At 38.9% G+C, this 19019-nt stretch overlaps 1 protein-coding gene and 1 pseudogene across 2 annotated transcripts in view; one reads left to right on the top strand and one right to left on the bottom strand.

Annotated features, from left to right (window-relative positions):
* The window catches only part of rbm27 (RNA binding motif protein 27), a 145381-nt gene that overhangs the window by 26572 nt on the left and 99790 nt on the right, over positions 1 to 19019 (top strand). For both annotated transcript variants that reach the window (XM_043703208.2, XM_043703209.2), the window contains exons 5-8: positions 466 to 674; positions 12187 to 12453; positions 13390 to 13644; positions 18517 to 18648. In XM_043703208.2, the coding sequence (XP_043559143.1) occupies positions 466 to 674; positions 12187 to 12453; positions 13390 to 13644; positions 18517 to 18648 (863 nt within the window). The remainder of the gene's footprint in view (positions 1 to 465; positions 675 to 12186; positions 12454 to 13389; positions 13645 to 18516; positions 18649 to 19019) is intronic.
* LOC122557008 (U6 spliceosomal RNA) lies at positions 16325 to 16409 on the bottom strand (annotated as a pseudogene).

Below are 19019 nucleotides of genomic sequence, written 5' to 3'. Positions count from 1 at the left end.
TTTACCCCTTCACCGAACACTACGGGCAATTTAGCATGGCCAACTTGCCTAACCTGCACATTTTTTGGATTGTGGGAGGAAACCGGAGCACCCGGAGGAAACCCACGCAGACACGGGGAGAATGTGCAAACTCCACACAGTCAGTCGCCTGAGGCGGGAATTGAACCCGGGTCTCTGGCGCTGTGAGGCAACAGTGCTAACAACTGTGCCACCGTGCCGCCCACGAATCTTTTTGTCCCAATGTTAATATGGATGTGACTCAAATGCCGGTCCCTAGATTGTTAACTGTGAGGTTCCCCCTGTTACTTTTGATTGACTTCCTCACGTTCTGCCCACAGAATTATATTTTTCCATATGTCATTAGCGTTAGTTGAACACAAGGTTGGATTGGATTTTTTACTCATTGTAAACTGAAAGACTAACCTTATTGCAACACAAGTGTGATGAGTTCTTTCAATTTGTCAGAACTCGTGATGAGAAAAAACGTGAAGAACGACGGCGTAGGGACTTTGAAAGATATCCTCACCCTCACCCCAGAGATCTTTATCGAGAGCGGTATGATCGCCGTAGGGGCAGGAGCTATAGCCATAGTCCAACAAAGAGTGCAAGTCGAAGTCGCAGTCGCAGTCGAGACAGGACTCGAGATCTTGGGCGCAGCAACAGCACAAGTAGAGGTAAGTAAGAATGCTTATAAAACATATAGGTTTGACATTTTTGACTTCAGTTCTAAATGATGTTTCTTGTTTAACATGTTACATTTTGGGTTAAAAGTATCTGGAAAAACACAGGGATGAGTAATTCAATTATTGTTCACGTTGATACATAATCATTCAGTCATATGGTCTGTTGAATTCTGGATTTTCCTCCACTCTGACTGACCTCATTTTGGTGCTGGACAGATCTTCATTTGGATTGGTGACAATATCAATTTGCATTTTGTTAGCACCATTTTACTCAGGAAAGTATCTCAAAGTACTTCAAAGCAGCAAAATCAGATAAAGATTGAGTCAGAGCCAAAATAGGAGGCACTATGAATGGTAAATAAAAACTTAATTGAAGAATATTGGTCTAAGATGCACAGGTCCAAAGCTCTGGAATTTACACCATAAACCTCATCTCATCCATCATTTTGCGCAAACATCTGGTAAAGGAGAAGGAGTGATAGAGTGAACGATGCATTATGGTAGGATTAAACACCATCGTTCATTCAACTTGCAATTGCCTTTTCATTTTGGGAGTGTTTTAAAGCAGATATGAGAGTATTTTAGATCTGGAAAGTTTTAGAATTAAATCATGCAAGACTGGCTGATGGAACATGTTAGGGAAATACAGTGGTGACACGTGCATTTCGTGTTGAATTTCAAAATAGTGGCATTTGGGTATTGTTGACTTTTAATGAAGGTTTCATTTATAGTCAGAGTCTTTCTTGATAAGCGACCCAATGCAATAGGTGTCAGAAAGCCATAAGACCATTGGACATAGGAGAGAATTAGGCTATTCAGCCCATCAAATCTGCTCTGTTGTTCAGTGAGATCATGGCTGATCTGATAATCATCTCCAGTTTTCTGCCTTTTATCTTTAACTTTTTGAATCACTTACTAATTAAAAACCTATTATATCACCCGCTGTGGTTCTGTTCGCCGAGCTGCTTGTTGCAAAAGTTTCGTCCCCTGTCTAGGTGACATCCTCAGTGCTTGGGAGCCTCCTGTGAAGCGCTTCTGTGGTGTTTCCTCCGGCATTTATAGTGGCCTGTCCCTGCTGCTTCCGGTTGTCAGTTTCAGCTGTCCGCTGTAGTGGCCGGTATATTGGGTCCAGGTCGATGTGTTTGTTGATGGAGTTTGTGGATGAGTGCCATGATTCTAGGAATTCCCTGGCTGTTCTTTGTTTCGCTTGCCCTATAATGGTAGTGTTATCCCAGTCAAATTCATGTTGCTTGTCGTCTGCGTGTGTGGCTACTAGGGATAGCTGGTCGTGTCGTTTCGTGGCTAGTTGATGTTCGTGGATGCGGATCGTTAGCTGTCTTCCTGTGTGTCCTGTATTATATCACCCCTTGAGTATACTTCTCACCCTAATGTCGACAGTCTCTATGGTAAAGAATCCCATACGTTCTCTACCCTCTTGAGAGAAGAAGATACTTCTAATATTTGTCTTAAATGTGTGTTCCTTTAGTCTGAGATTATGCTCTTTGGTCTTTGATTTCCTCCACAAGAGGAAACACTGCATCTACCCTGTCAAGCACCCTACAAATCTTGCGTTCTTCAATAAGGTTGCCTCTTATTCTTCTAAACTGCAAATAGACTCCCTACCTACTCAACTAAAGTCCCTCCATACTAATGCCATCCAAGTGAACCTTTCCTATGCTGCCTCCAAAATCAGTATATCTCACCTTAGATAAGGGGCAGAAAACTGTTCACAGTTTGCCAGCTGTGGTCTGACTAGTGCCACGTATAGTTTTAGCAAAACCTCGCTACTTTTCGACACCATTCCTTTTGAAATGAAGGCCAGCATTCCACTTGCCTTCTCTATTATCTGCTGAACCTGGATGCTAGCTTTTTGTGATTAAGAACTCTGAAGTCCCTCTGTTCTGTTGTCTTTGTTAAGTTAAATACGATTTGGCTCCCCTTTTGCCTGCCAAAGTGCTTAACCTCATTTTCACATGTTACATTCCTCGGTCAAGTTTTTGTTTCGTGGCATCCCTGTGGCACTTCCTTAGTTACAGGTTGCCATCCTCTCTCTCTGCCTTAGAGAGATTTACAATATCATGAGGGGCATTGATAGGGTGAACAGCAAAGGTTTTTTATCTGGGCTGGGGGAGTTCTAAACTAAGGGACGTACTTTTAAGGTGAGAGGAGAAAGGTCCGTTTTAAACCTGAGGGCAACTTTTTTCCCAACAGAGGGTGATTCATAAATGGAATGAACTGCCTGAGGAAGTGGTAAATGCAAGTACAATTAGAACATTTAAAATAGATTTGAACAGGTACATTAATAGGAAAGATTTAGTCGAATATGGACCAAGTGCAGGCAAGTAGTATAGTTTGGGACACCTGATTGGCACAGATGAGTTGGACTAAACGGCCTGTTTCTATGCTGTATGACTCTCTCTGCCACTCCGTCTCTGAGTCTTTCCCTCTCTGAGAAGTCAGTATCTCCCTAAATCTGCAGGTTTTTAGAAGCTGACAAAGATATATGTAAAGGTTCATGTCGACAAATCTGGCAAAGGCATTGTCATACGTCAGTTAAGTAGAATACAAACTAATGAGATGCAAGTAATCTCTCTGGATTGCATTTCTGTAATGGATAGTGTTGCGCAACAGCTTGAAAGTTTGTTTTTCTATGTGTTTTAAGATGTTTACAACTGTATTGTATTCCTAGATAGCTTGGTTTTTATTTCTTCTTTTATGTAATAATTGACCTTTCTTTTCAAGAAAATTTACAGCCTCGTGGAAATATATCGCCATAAGTAACTGAAAAGGCAGCAAGCTCTTTTTTTTTCAGTATTTTTGACTGAGAACTGACATGTGAAATTTTAAAATCCAGGTATTGTTGAAGGGATTATTTTTTAAAAGTAAATTACTGGCACACGTTATTCGTGCTATTTACAAAGATGCTTGTTGAAACAGTGAGAGAAGCACGACAGATGAGCTGGATCCAGAGGGTGTGTGCAAAGGATGATTCGGCTGGCCACAAGTACTTGATTGGTACGTAGAATAGTTGACTGGTTGTCGATGACAAGAACCTTCTGTCTGCCAACAACAGAGATTCATACCTAGTTAGCTGAAAAGCTTGTGGGTCAATTGCTTGGTCAGTTGAAAAGTAAAATTACCTTTTTTTTCCTTTCATCTCATCTGCTGTTGAAAAGTAAAATGACCTTTTTTTTCCTTTCATCTCATCTGCTGGTGTATTCCCCAGATCATTTGCTGTTGTTCAAATATACAGATAGCAAGCCAAATGAAATCAGCCCCACTATCGCACACAGTGAAAGTAAAGCTTTCAGTAACCTTCAAAATTGCTCAGTTGCTCCTCCATCAGATTTTAAGAATAACAGGCATCAAGTTTAAACCGTAAACAAAAATGAACACTTTATCATGAATAATGTACTTCAGAAGAACACAGATAAACAGCAATTACTACCTAACGTCTAAGCCCAATCTTCTTTGATCATGGTTCATAGTTACTTGAAAGTTGAGTCAGAGGTAGTCAGGGTAGTGAAGAAGGCATTTGGTACGCTTGCCTTTATTGGTCAGTGCATTGAGTATAGCAGTTGGGAAGTCATGTGGCTGTACAGGACATCGATTAGATCACTTTTGGAATACTGCATTTAATTCTGATCTGCTGCAATAGGAAAGATGTTGTGACCCTTAAAAAGGGTTCAGAAAATATTTACAAGCATGTTGCCAGGGTCGGAGGTTTTGAGCTACAGGGAAAGGCTGAATAGTCTGGAGCTATTATCTTTGGAGTGGAAGGATGACCTTACAGAGGTTTTTAAAATCATGAGGGGCATGGATAGAGTGAATAGTCAAGGTCTTTTTCCCAGGTAGGGGAGTCCAAAATGAAAGGGCATAGGTTTAAGGTGAGAGGGGAAAGATTTAAAAGGGACCTCAGGGGCAACATTTTCATGCAGAGGGTGGTGCATGTATGGAATGAGCTGCCAGAGGAAGTGGTGGAGGCTGGTACAATTACAGCAGTTAAAAGGCATCTGGATGGGTATATGAATAGGAAGGGTTTTAAGGGATATGGGCCAAATGCTGGTAAGTGGGGCATAATTAATTTAGGCTATCTGGTTGGCATGGACGAATTGGACCAAAGGGTCTGTTTCCGTACTGTACTTCTCTATTGCTGTATAACCCCACCCTCTCTCAAACAGACACGGTTAAGAATAAATTGAAAGGAAAATAAGAGTTGTAACTTGCCAGCTCAATAAATCGTTTCAAACAATGAATATGAGACATTCAGAAATCTTTGGACGTCGGTTGTTTACTGTCAAGTAGAACTTTATATCCTCCTCGAAATCTGAAGTCACCAGTTAATGCAGTAGGTTTCAGCTGAATTTTAGAAACTTTTTTTAAGAAGGAAGGCTTGCTGGAGTAAATGATAGGTGGTTATGAAGCCCAGAGAGTCAAAACAACTGTTGGGCAAAAGAATGGGTAATGTCAGTCTGGAGGAATGAATAGCTGCTGATTGAAACTGGTACTAGCTGACAATGGGATAGTTGTTGTACCCGCCCATGTAATGACAAGACGTAGAGAATTGGGGTAAGGACATGGGAGACGGTGCTCAGGCCCTAAAAATTATTGGCCCAACATTTCAACTCCCCCTCCCACTCTGCCAAGGACATGCAGGTCCTGGGCCCGCTCTACCACCGCTCCCTCACCACCCGACGCCTGGAGGAAGAATGCCTCATCTGCCGCCTCGGAACACTTCAACCCCAGGGCATCAATGTGGATTTCACCAGTTTCCTCATTTCCCCTCCCCCCACCTTACCCCAGTTCCAACCTTCCAGCTCAGCATCATCCTCATGAGCTGTCCTATCTGCCAATCTCCCTTCCCAACCTCCACTCCACCCTCCCCTCTGACCTATCACCTCCATCCCCACCCCATTCACCTATTGTACTCTTTGCTACCTTCTCCCCAGCAGCCCCCCTGTTTATCTTTCCACCCTGGAGGCTTCCTGCCTCTATTCCTGATGAAGGGCTTTTGCCCGAAACATCGATTTTCCTGTTCCTCAGATGCTGCTTGACCTGCTGTGCTTTTCCAGCACCACTCTGATCTAAAAACTAGTGGTTAAATCAGTCTGGAACACCACAACATGATGATGCAATGATCAAAGCAATCATGGAATTACAATACGAAAGTCATTCCAGAACAATTTAATAGAATTTTGTATCTAGATAATATAACATAGGTGGCATTTTAGATATAATTTGCTTTAATTTTTTTGTAGTTTTATGAGCTTTGACATGGAACTTTAGTTGTAATATGTAAATATTCCTACTTGAGAAGGAGCAAGCTTGACCTTGTCTTGGGTAATGAGTCAGGGCAAGTGACTGAAGGGGGATGCTTTGGGTCAAGTGATCACAGTTTGATTTATTTTAAAATAGTTATGAAAATGATAAGCCTTTCGTTAAAAACTAAAAGTTTTTAATTAGAGTAAGGCAAATTTGAATGGTATGAGGCAAGAACTTTCAAAAGTTGATTGAAGGAGACTGTTTGCAGGTAAAGGAGTGTGTCATAAGTAAGGGGCTTTCAAAACTGCGTGAACAAGAGTTCAGTCATTATGTTTCTGTTAGAGTGAAAGATAAAGGCTGGTAGGATTATAGAACAATGGATGAAAAAAGATATTGAAATTCTGGTCAAGAATGAAAACTAATTATATATTAGATATAAACAGTGAGGTTCACATGAATCACTTGAACAATATAAAGAGTGTAGGGGCATTCTTAAGAGGGAGGTCAGGAAGGCAAAGAAAGGATGTGAGATAACCTTGGCAAATAAGGTTAAAGATAATCCAAATGGATTTTACAGGTACTGTACATTAAGAGCAACTTGAGAGAGTACAGAGCCCCTTAAAGATCAGCGAGGTCATCTTTGTGTTGAACCTGAGGAGATGGGAGAGGTATTAAATGAATATTTCTTGTCAGTTTTTACTGTGAAGAAAGAAATGGTGCCCAGAGAACTCGAAGAAACAAATATTGTTTTGAAAATAATTGACATTGCAGAAGAGAAAGTACTGGAAGCCTTGGAAAATATAAAGGTGAATACAAAGGAACCTCAATTATGTGGCATTCAATTATCCGGACAAGATTGCAAGATCCCAATGTTTGGCTAAACTCTGCTGTCCGGCATTCGATTATCTGAACATTCGATTATCCAAACAAAATTCTTTACGCCTATGTCATTTGGATAATTGAGGTTCTTCTGTAAATTTCCAGGACATGATCTAGTGTATCCCAGGATGTTGAGGGAAGTTGGGGAGGAAATTGCAGGGCCTCTCTCTCAAATATTTGTATCACCTATAACTATGGGTGAAGTGTTGAATGACTGGAGAATGGCTAATGTTGTACCTTTGTTTATGAAGGGAAGTAAGGAGAAGCCTAGGAACTATAGACCTCTGAGTCTGAGTCTAACTTCAATGATGGGTAAGTTGATGGAAGTGATTCTGAAAGCTAGGATTTAAATGCATTTGAAGAGGTAAGGACTGATTCAGGATAGTCAGCATGGTTTTGTGTGAGAGAAATCAAGTCTCACAAACCTGTTTGAGGAAGTAACCAAGAACATTAATGCAAGCAGAGTGGTAGACATTGTTTGCTTGGACTTTAGTCAAACCTTTGATAAGGTTCCGCATAGTAGACTAATGAGAAAAACTAGATTAAATGGGATTCAGCATGAGCTTGCCAATTGGTTACAAAATTGGCTTAACGGCAGGAGGCAGAGTGATGGTGCAGGTTTGTTTTTCAGACTGCAGGCCTGCGACCAGTGGTATTCCTTTTGGTTGTCATTTATATAAATGATTTAGATGAGAATATAGAAGGCACAGTTAGTAAGTTTCTGGATGATTCCAAAGTCAGTGATATAGTGGACAGTGAAGAGGGCTATCTGTGATTACAAGGAGATCTTGATCAGTTGGATCAATTGGCTGAAGTCTGGCAGATGGAGTTTAATTTAGATAAATGCAAGATATTGCATTTTGGTAAAACAAGCAAAGGTGGAACTTATACAATTTAAAGTAGGGCCTTGGGGTTCAGGTACATAATTCTTTGAAGTTTGTGTCACTTATCAGGTGGTTAAAAAGGCATTTAACATGCCTGCCTTCATTGCTCAGACATTGGAGTAAAGTGGTTGAGATGGTAGATTGAGATTGTGCAAGATGTTGGTGAGGCCTCTCCTGTAGTACTATGTCCACTTCTGGTTGCCCTATTACAGTAAGAATATAATTAAGCTAGACAGGGTAGAGAAGTGGTTTATCAGGATGTTGCCAGGAATGGAGGGTTTGTGTTATAAGGAGAGGCTGAATACACTGGGACTTCTTTTTTCACTGTTGTGTAGGAGGGTGAGGGGTGACCTTAGAGATTTATAAAATCATGTGGGGTATAGATAATGTGAATGGCTGGTGTCTTTTCCCGAGGGTGGGGGTGGGGGGGGGTTTCAAGACTCAGGGACATAGTTTTAAGCTGAGAAGATTTAAAAAGATATGGGGGATTTTTTTTTTACAGAGAGTGATTACTGTATGGAATGAACTCCAGAGAGAGTTGTGGATATGGGTACAGTTTCAATTTTAAAAGACATTTAGATAAATATATGAATAAGAACTGTTTGGAGAGGTTTGGGCCAAGCACAGGCAAGTAGCACTGGTTAAGTTTGGCATTATGTTTGGCATAGATTGGTTGGACCAAAGGGTCTGTTTCTGTGCCATATGGCTATATGGCTCTATGACTAACAGATGCCAATTTGCTGGCATGGTTTGAGTTTTGTCTGAGCTATAGAATATCGAATGTTCTCGGTGGAAGGCTGTGTTGAATGGAGTTGTGGGATTCTGTTTGGTTGTTCAGTATTCTTCAATTTTACGTAGCCAATCTGAAAAAGTGTGCAGTTGCCAGAGACCCATGCTGTGACAGTGAAGATGTGCAATCAAAGATGGAGTGACTAAATCAGGCAAGTGCAAGACAGAGTGCAGAATTGGAGGATAGCAGAAATTTTGAAGGATTGTGGGCTTGAAGAGCCAACAAGGATGTCAAATGATGGAGGGATTTGGAAACACGAATGTGAACACACAACTAGTTTGGCTCATATGATAGAAGGTGGGAACAAGTTTTAGAACTATGCAGATGCACTTTAATACAGTTGCTTAAGAAGTTGTAATCAAAGATATAATAAGAGTGAAATTATATCATTGATCACGAAAATATTGACTGAGGTGTATCAAGAAAGGAATTGAACATGAAATGAAACTTCTGTGGTTCCTGTTGAAAGTGCTTAGGATATTTGGGTGCAAATTAAGGAATAGTACAAATTAAAGGATATCTTACCATTGATCAGTCTGCACCTACAAATGATGTAAAGAAGAGCCCTCACAGCAGATAGTGATCTAGAGAGTAAAACGTTTTTATGAGAATTGATTCAGCTGGAACTGTTATTACAAGAGAAAATTGACGGACAAGGTGTTGGAGTCATCCAAATTATAAGGCTGAAGAATATTGAGCAATATTTAGGAGTACTGCATATTGATTTGGGAAGTTGGAGAGGCAAAAATTTGGGCAGATCATTTGATTATTTTGTTAAATGAATGGTTGGTTTTAGAATATTGTAGAAAATAACATGGCTAAAAAGTAGTTGGATATCTTCTGGACAGAGTAGAGCAAGTATCTTGGGTATAAACATATCATTTGTCACTGCTTTGATAGCACGTAGAAAGATTCAGTGGATCATGCATCTTTTCTGGTTGTAAGATTTTATCAGTTTCTGTACTTTCACCTAATTCACCTGTGCTGACTTTACTTGTCACCTTTTAAATCTTTATGCCAAATTACCATTTGGATCAAGTTCATGAATTTTTCTACCATTTATGTTAATGGTTGTATGTGCTTCACCCTGGATGAATCATTGCATGTCTATGATCTGTGCTATGTATCATAACACATGATAGTGACAGCAAGATTTGATTTTTTTTTAAAGAGGCTAGAAATCAGATTCATAGTACCTACTATAATATCAATTTTAGCTCAGCTCAGGTAATAGGATCATCCAACCTCTTGAGTTAGAAGATTCTGTACCTTTTAACATATTTTGAATGAAATATTAAACTGAAACCATACCTGCTCTTTTGATGCAAAAACTCTCAAGCCAATATTTAAAGAATAAGAGAGTTTCCTTAATGTCCTGACTGATATTGATCCCTCAAACATTATCACCAAAACAGTGTCATCTGATCATTATTACATTAGTGGTTTGTAGAATTTTGTGTGTTTATAAATTGGCTGCTTTGTTCCCTAAATTACGACAGGAGCTCCATTCAAAATTACTTCATTGGCTGCAAAACATTTCTCGGAGGCCATGTAATGCACCATCTAATTATTTATTTATTTTGCAGCTCGTGACTTTGAATTTTCTTAGAATTGTAAATTTTACATCAAGACTGGATCATAGCACTTTTGTTGGTATATGTTTCTTCAGTTTAATCTCAGTAATTTATATAATGCAATTGTAAGTCATAATTTCATAGTTGCAATATTAGTACCCCTCCTCCCGCTCTGTTTTCCACCTCGCTCTCTCTGTCTTCCCCCTCCTCTCTCTCATGCCCCGCCCATCTTCCCTCTCACGCTCACTGTCTCACTTGTACGTGCTCGCTCTCTCTCTCATTCCCCTCCATTTGTCTATATGCCTCTCTCATGCTGTCTAACTCCAGCCCCCACCCAGGTGTGCTCTGTCTCATACAGACACATGCACGCCCACACACGCACATGCACGGTCTCATGTTTGTGTGGTTTTCAACACAACAGAGCTGACGTTTCCTACATTTGAAACCATCTACTATTATCCAATGCACAAAGAACAGTTAAGTAAGATACCATTTAGTGACTGAATATTGCTTTTAAAGAAACAGTTCCTTCAAAATAATTTTTTTACAGCGGACAGCTGTTTATGCTAAACACAATCAGAGATGAAGGATTTGAGTATTTATCCTATCTCACACCTGTCGCTGTTTTCTGCATCAGAATTCATGCTGATGATTGAATCCATCAGGTATTGAAGGTTGGAAATAGTTCAGACTGTTCTATTTATAGGCACTTAATTTGATACCTCGGGATGAAGCACCAGCAGAAAATGAACCAAGAACCTGCCTTTGAACAGTCACGGAATGGAAATAGAATATCTCTATAGCTGATACTGTATAATTCTTACAAAGTGGCTAAGTATTGAAAAGGATCAGTCATGCCTAATCTTCTCAGATGCATTTGTAAAATTTTTGTTGTTAAATATGTAAGTTGATAACATTACAAGTCAAAGCACATCATGCTATCAAGAAAGTTACGTCAGTGTTTATGAGGGGATTCTTCTGTTAATGTTGAGACTTTAAGCACTGTATTGCAAGGGAACAGCATGGTCCCTCTGGATTTTGGATCATGTCCCTAGCCGTCAGAATTAAAATATCTCAGCTGTATTTGCTATGGCTTCATAATTTCTCAACCAGAACATTAGGTGGTATGCTCCGCTTAGAAAGTGACTGTATTTTTGAAACGATGGACGATACCAGAACTGACAAAACTTTGCAAATAAAACTCGTCTTTCATGAAGAAAGTCGAATTTTCTGTATTTGTGAACGTTGGCGGGAATTCCTAGGTTTGAAGCCCAGATTTGGAGGAAAATAATGAAAGAATTTAAGCAAAAAGTTTAAATTGTAATTGTCAATGGAATATTTATAGCTATGAATGGTTACTATGAGACTGACTGTGTAAAAAAATTTGTTTCCGTTTACCAAATACTGAATCAGAATCAGTTTCATTTTGAAGTTTGGTGAATGTTTTGACACCAAAACTTAGCATTAAAGCAAATCATAACATGGATTCTAGATGCTTAGATTAAGTGCTGAACAAAGAATAATAATTGAAAAATGACTAAGATAATTGCTAACTTCTTGTTTTGCCAAGAGTTAAAGCTAAATCCCATTTCTTAATTTAGTGCACCAGAAGCAATTTAATGAACTGCAAATTTTAATGAAGGTGGCATCCTTGCTATTGCAAAACCCAGTGTGCTGTTTTCTGTTGAAGACAGTTGGATATGCCTGTTGGTAGTATATTCCAAGATTTTTAAAATAAATGCTACATTCCATATAGTTGTTGGATTTTAAAACCAATATAAATGGCAGTCAGCCTTTCATAGGACTGCATACATAATTTTGAAGGAGAAGTTTGACTCGAGTGTTGATTTTATAAGTAATTTTAAGTATTGCTGAAAAAAAAGCTTTTCATCTTGCACTTATCAGGACAATTCACAAGAAATATCAAAGTAAAGGGAAACCTAGCGTACTGTATGAGGAGTTTGCTTGTTGGTTGGCAATTGGACTCTGATTGGTAAAAACTTTGTCACATATTGATTTGTACATACTGGTATTGAATCTTATTTTGAAAATTACACAAAGCTTGCAAACAATATTTGCTTAGATTTTTTCTTCTCTCTCTCTCAAATGAACAGAGCAACATAAAGACAGATCCAAGTTTGAGTTGGAAAGAAATGAGGGCTCGGAGAACATATATGTTCCAAGTTGCACAACATCGAACAGTTCAACTGAACAATATTTTTCTGGAGCACACGCTGCTCCTAGTGCAGTAACTGTGGTAGCTCCTGCCCACCATCCTGACAACACTACAGAGAGCTGGTCTAATTTCTATAACAATCACACGGGCACAAATTCCTTTGGTAGAAATGCAGCCCCAAAGCGACGATGCAGAGACTATGATGGTAAGAAGCATGCACAGCTTTCTTTAGCAAAAAGGTTTTGCGTGAACTCATATCCAACTGTTGCATTTTGAAGTGTGTGAATATTGTCAAGATAACCTGCATTGAAATGGTCGCATAGAAAACTTAGGTTTAATATAAGAATGCTCAAGGGTAATATGATATTTATGAAGATGGTGTGGGTGCATTGAGAATATTTCCAGTTGGGACAAAGAACACACAGAGGATATCAATGTAAGAGAGACATCAGGAATTTCAGAAGAAACTTCTTTACCCCAAGAGTGACTAGAATGGAAGTGACAACTGGGCAACACGTTTAAGTGAATAAATGAATACAAGGAGATGATTAGCCATTCATATGAGGGATCAGGGATTAGAAGGGTAAAATAGGTTTGTATGAGGATAGTTGGGAGGAGTCTGACATGGAGGGTAAACACTGGCTTAGACTGGTAGGGCCTAAGGTGCAGGATATCTGTATAATTCTATGTAATAAAAATGGATCAAAATCAGTGCTTTTCAGGTAGAATTTAATGGGTTTTCCCTGGTGTATGATTTGTTTATTAGGCTTGCTTTAAGGCTTTGCGGACTGAAACACATTGTTATGCCATGTCCAGCATCATGCATGCCCGCTGGGCTGGTTGTCAAAAGTGCAGGACAGATTTTGGAAATCATCACTAATCTGAAAGTACTATAGATGTCTCAAAATATTTTTAGTGTCTTGTTTGTTGAAAATAAATGTGTCAGCTGTTTGTGGTTATGGACCTATGAGTATGTACTCTGTGCAATGCATGTGTAGTACTACAGTAAGGTGATTGCTGAAAAACATTACTTCCTTTTTCTTCACACAACCAGTAGAATCCCTTTTGTGTCCAAGTCCGATTGATATGTTAGAAATAATTTGCAGAAAACATTGCACTGAAGTTCATGTCTTATTTTCAGAGAAAGGTTTCTGCATGCGTGGTGACCTCTGCCTTTTTGACCATGGGAACGATCCACTAATAGTGGAAGATGTGACTCTTCCTGGAATGATTCCTTTTCCGCCGCCACCTCCAGGCTTACCTCCCCCAGCTCATCAGTTGCCTCCACCAGGGCATCACTTACCTCCACCCTTACCAGGTCTCCCTCCTAATTTGAGGTTACCCCCATTACCGCCACCTGGACAGCCACCACCTCCTGGCATCCATCCTGTATCTGGCAAGTACATCATTCTTTTTTGTAAAACACTGAGTTAAACATATTTGTATTTAGTAAACTTTGATTAATTCAATGTAAGCTTTTGATTGTTCTTCAATAATAACTAACATTCATTTAATGTAAGTCTTTTGACCTTGTAGCGACTATTTAATTTCACTCCTGTGAATTAGCATTATGTTTCAGTTGTGAGAAAATCACTGAACACTGAATGTTAACGAAGAAACATGGACATACATCTAATATTCTTCATAAGTGAGGATAGCACCACGTAATGTTAATGCAATTGTGTTTTAAAAGTTGAAAAGGTGTTAGTGAGTTTTGAGAGGATTTGTGGCTCAGGTTGTGGTTCTGGATGTAGGTTTGCTCGCTTACCTGGAAGGTTCATTTTCAGCCGTTTCGTCACCAAACTAGGTAGCATCTTCAGTGAGCCTACGGACAAAGCCTGGTGAAAAGGTGTGCAACATGCAGTCATTACAGAGGAAATTATGGGATTAATCACAAAAATAGTCTGACATTGGGGTGGCACGGTGGCTCAGTAGTTAGCGCTGCAGCCTCAATGCCAGGGACCCAAATTTGATACCACCATTGGATGACTGTCTATCTGTGTGGAGTTTGCACATTCTCTCCCTACCTGCATGGGCTTCCTCTGGGTGCTTTGGTTTCCTCCCACAATCTAAAGATGTGTAGGTTAGGTGGATTGACAATGCTAACTTGCCCTGTAGTGGCCAGGGATGTGCAGGCCAGGTGGGTTAGACATGGGGAAATGCAATGTTACAGGCCCTGGGTAAGGGGATGAGTCTGGGTGGGATGCTGTACAGAGGGTTGGTGCATACTCACTGGGCCAAATGGCCTGTTTCCACACTGTCAGGATGCTGAGATTCAGAGGTCAGTATTATAGTATTCTGAGTCTAGTGCATGCCACATTGTATTTTTTTCAATATTAAAATCTTTCTGAAGAAGCAGGTTTCATTTTAAAAATCTCAGTTTTGGTTTTTTTAATGTGCATGGTTGATTTAAACACCCCTGAGTAATGCAATCTTAAATCATTTTTACCACTGAACTGAAATAGACTTAATGATGGGAGAACTGGGATTATTTTTTGGAAAAGTAAGGAAGGTACAATAACTGAGGATGCCTTGTAAGGTTAATTTGATGGTTAACTTAGCATTCCATGATGATTTGCAATGTTGTACAAAAGGTTATAAAAAATCGGATTAAAAAAGTGATAGCTGAGTGAATAGGTAAAAGCTTCTCAACCAAAGAAAGAACATCTCCAATATGCTTAGTGAGTTGTTGTATTAAATTTTGTAGTTCAGGAGTTCCCAGTAGAATCATGAGTACCTTTTAGAATTACTTTTGAAGAAGCTGTATATTTTTAATTGCTGTAGTAACTTGGGATTTGCCTCTAATGGTATATTTATCATTTAATGTCTATGACATGCTAAGATATGATTTCCCAAGAGAAAAGATTTTGCTTGAAAACCAGCCTGTTCTGTATGTTATAATTGTCATCCCCTTGTTTTGTGGAATAGTCATGGAGCAAAGAAAGAGCTCATTCATTCCATTGAGTTTGGAAGAACCAGATGCTCTTTGGAAAAAAAAATTCAAATTAGCCTCACTCTGAAGCATTTCCTGCATTTCTTTCCATCTGTTAAGAATCTCTTTTCTTCATGAAAGCTACCACCAGATCTGTTTCCACCCTCCAGATGGTTAGTAGATTCCACACCTTCACCAAGCATTTCACAAAAAGTATTTTTCTGGTGCCTCTGGTTATTTTGCCAATAGCCTTAAATCTATGCCTCTTTGTTATAAATCCTTCAGCCACTGGAAATAGTTTCTTTCTTTGCTGTATTCAAATCCTTTGATGTTGCAGATCTTTATCAAATTTCCTGGTAGTCTTTGCTTTAAGAAAATCCCAATTTCTCCATGCTATCCATGTTGATGCAGTCCTTCATTGCTGGGACCAATCTGGTAATATTTTCATACTACCTCTCAAATCTCAACTTCCTTCCGAAAGTGCTAAGATCAGAAGCAATGTTCTGTCTGAGGTTGAACTTGTATTTTGTAAGTGTTGAACAATCACCTGGCTACTTTAATAAAGCCCAGGATTCTATAGGCATTATAACTGTTTTGTTAATTTTGTCCTATGACCTTTTGAGACTCGTGCACAAATTCTCCTAGGTCTCCGTTTTATGCCGCTCCCTTCCCGCCCCATCTCTTGCCGCCCGAATTCTAAATTTGTAATTTTATTTCCAGTTCCATGTGGTTTTTCACTTGGTGCTGGTGTACTTAGTCACCATCTTTGTTCCCTCCGACGTGGAATGCTTGGCCAGCTCTCAGGGCAGCAACTGGCACATGGCAGTCTGAATTTCAGGAGCTGATGGTGCTACGATTGTTGTAATGGGCTCGGTGGCAAGCCTCGCCCGCGATGGCTGTAAAATATTATTGACAAATGAGTTCATGAATGTTCATGACCTTGGAGGAAATGCCAGTATCGTGATGAACCTGCTTCAACACTTTGTAGATCTACATGGCATAACTTTCTTTCTTGGACTTCTCTCTTCTGTTCTCCTCTCCTCTCCGAGCTGTTCTTCACTGTTGCCATCTTCACTTCTTTCAGCACCCTTATGGCAACTTATGCAATCTTTTCCTCAACCATAGTTGCAGTCAACTTCAGATACAGAATATGGTATTCTTCACAAACTTGCATGCCATCCTTGTGAAGGGGCCATGCTAATCTCTGTAGCGCTCCAAATTTAGTCTTGTCTCTCCCCGTTTCTTTCTTTCTTCAAATAGCATCAGTTACACAGATATCAGTTTCATAAGTCTGTCCTCCGACAGTATGTTATCTTTCTCAGTTCTTTATACTTTTCGAAGTTTTATTGCAACTTGGAAATTTTGAAATTTTGCCCCATGACTAACTTGTTAATGTGTATCAAAAACTGGAGTGGCCCTGAAAAATACCAATTTATTGTAACCGTAATCATTTGTATCTGTCTGCCAGTTTTAGAACTACACTATTGCTATTATTCCAGTGGCTTCAATTTTGCAAAATGACAATTATGATACTTTATCATCCACCTTTCAAACTACATGCACTGCATTGACTGCATTGTTCTCATTCATCGTTTCCATTACCTCAACAAAACCTCAGGTTATTCATGTTTGATTTGTGCCGAACAGATCTGTGCTGACGCTATTATCAGTCAACTTTTGTCGAAATGGTTATCCAGTTTTCTTCAGAATTATTATTATTATTATTATTGTTATTTAAGTGTCCTCGTCAAATACATTTAAATTGCTTATAATTGTTAGTTTTCTTTTCCCCACATTATTTCTATTTGTGAATGTTTGTTTGATTGCTGAGATAGAAAAGTTGAATTGTCTAGTTAAAAGGTGATTCTCAAATAGTCATTATTCCTCCCTCAAAAAATGACAATACCTAAAGTTAAAAATCAGAGTTACTTCAATATGTTTCATTTGTCAACATACTTGGGCATTTGAATGGGTGTTCATTTTTGAAATGTCATGGTTGTGGGGACACTGCTGGAAGTAACATTTTTAATTACGAGCAAAAGTAACCACTTTAGCTGATTTGAAGTTTTTATTTCTTTTTCATCACATGAAATACCAGTTATTCAGAGCGTGACTTTTGTCCGAAACCAAAGCCCTATTGTAAGGTACTGCTAACATTAAGATCTTCAGCATATAGAGTATTGCCACTTTTGGGCCAGGGACTATCTTGAGATTTGGTTTAACATTTTCTGTACTGAGTTACCTTATTGTCACACATGCAGAGCTCTTCATCAAATTGAAAACTATTGAACTGGTAATGGATAGTTTTACAGTTTACAGGATGGCCACTAGTAAAACTCCAAGTATATATCCTTTGTAGTTGCTTTTTTGGCAGCAGACCCTGCTACTTCAGTCTCCGTATGGAAAAAGACAGTATGCTCCAGAACCATTCACCTGTGACTTAGCATCTTCAGTCAGTGGCTTACTTTGACTGAGAAGTGTTAATTACACTACAGCACCAGTGCATTTTATTACTTTTATTCTTGAAACCCTTGCCTACCTTGTTAAATTTGTAGTGCCCTAATTTATCTTGAAGCCTTTTCAACAAGTAGGCAATTTGACAAATATCACTCTGCTGACTTGCACAAATAGCTTGACAATCTTTGGCCTTTAGAGAACAAAAAGACATCGCTTCAGTGAAGCAAAATTAAATAATGTTTGGATGTCATGGGGTTGTCAAAAATATTATGCAAAATGTATATCAATCTTTTTGATTTCCACAAAAATGTAAGTGAGGATTGGACATCCTTCACTCCAATTCAACCAGAGTACCCTTCTCTGATCCCAGGTGTAACAAGGCTCAGAAACATAAAAGTTTACAATTAAGCAAAGTAAAAGTAAAGCAGTACACTGGTGCCAGTGCAATTATGATGAAATTATGTGGGATAAAATAACAAACGTTTCAAATGAATGTATCTCTGACTTAGCATTGTAGTCTATGGTGCTCATTTACAAAACCAACCTATTACAAAAGTATCAGTCACATAGGCTTTGCATATGTAACAGTTGAAACCATTGGACTTTTATAATATGACTTCCTCAATCCCTGCATAAAATCTGTGATGAATTTATTTTTGTCGCCCAGAAAAGATCCTCTTTCTTAAGTATGTAAAACACTGAAAGCTTTGTTGCTGAATTGCGAGAATAGTTATGAATAGGGCTAATATGGTCCTTTTGAAATAAAGTTGTCAATCAAAAGCAACTTTATGAATGATTTCTAAACAAATATCTCTACCTTTTTACATAGTGTTATAATTGCTGATACTAATGCTGAATATTTTGTGTTGTCTTTTATAGGACCACATCCAATCCCAAAAAGTGGTGTAGACAGCATTGAAGTTTCTGGGACCAGTACAGTACCTACCTTGCCACCTCCAGGATTGAGGCCACCACCTTTACCTCAGTATCCACCATATGTGACTTCAGAATGTAAGGAGTCATCATCTTATTTATAAGCCAGAATGAACATCATTTTATGATTGTCTCCATTACTCAAGCATATTTTTAAATGGTGATACTGCTGTATTAATAGTAATGTTGCCTTTTTAAACCTAAACGTCAGTGTCAGCTGATCAAAAGTATACATTTTAACTTGAATTACAATATTAAGTCATTTTAAGGTTTTATGTTTGGTTCAATATTTCTTATTTGAGGTCGTCCACTGTTGTGTCCGCACATTATATATGCCTTTTGCTGAATTTATAACTGATTAAATTTTCCTCATTAATATATTCAACAAATTTTAACTGTGCAAGTACTCCTTGAACACCTAGCCTGAACTGCCTGAATCCAGATATGAG

The sequence above is a fragment of the Chiloscyllium plagiosum genome, unplaced genomic scaffold (assembly GCF_037043375.1).
Source record: "Chiloscyllium plagiosum isolate Xiang-an unplaced genomic scaffold, Cpla_swu_hap1 HiC_scaffold_16, whole genome shotgun sequence".
NCBI lineage: Eukaryota > Metazoa > Chordata > Chondrichthyes > Orectolobiformes > Hemiscylliidae > Chiloscyllium > Chiloscyllium plagiosum.
This window is presented reverse-complemented; position numbering and strand designations above follow the sequence as displayed.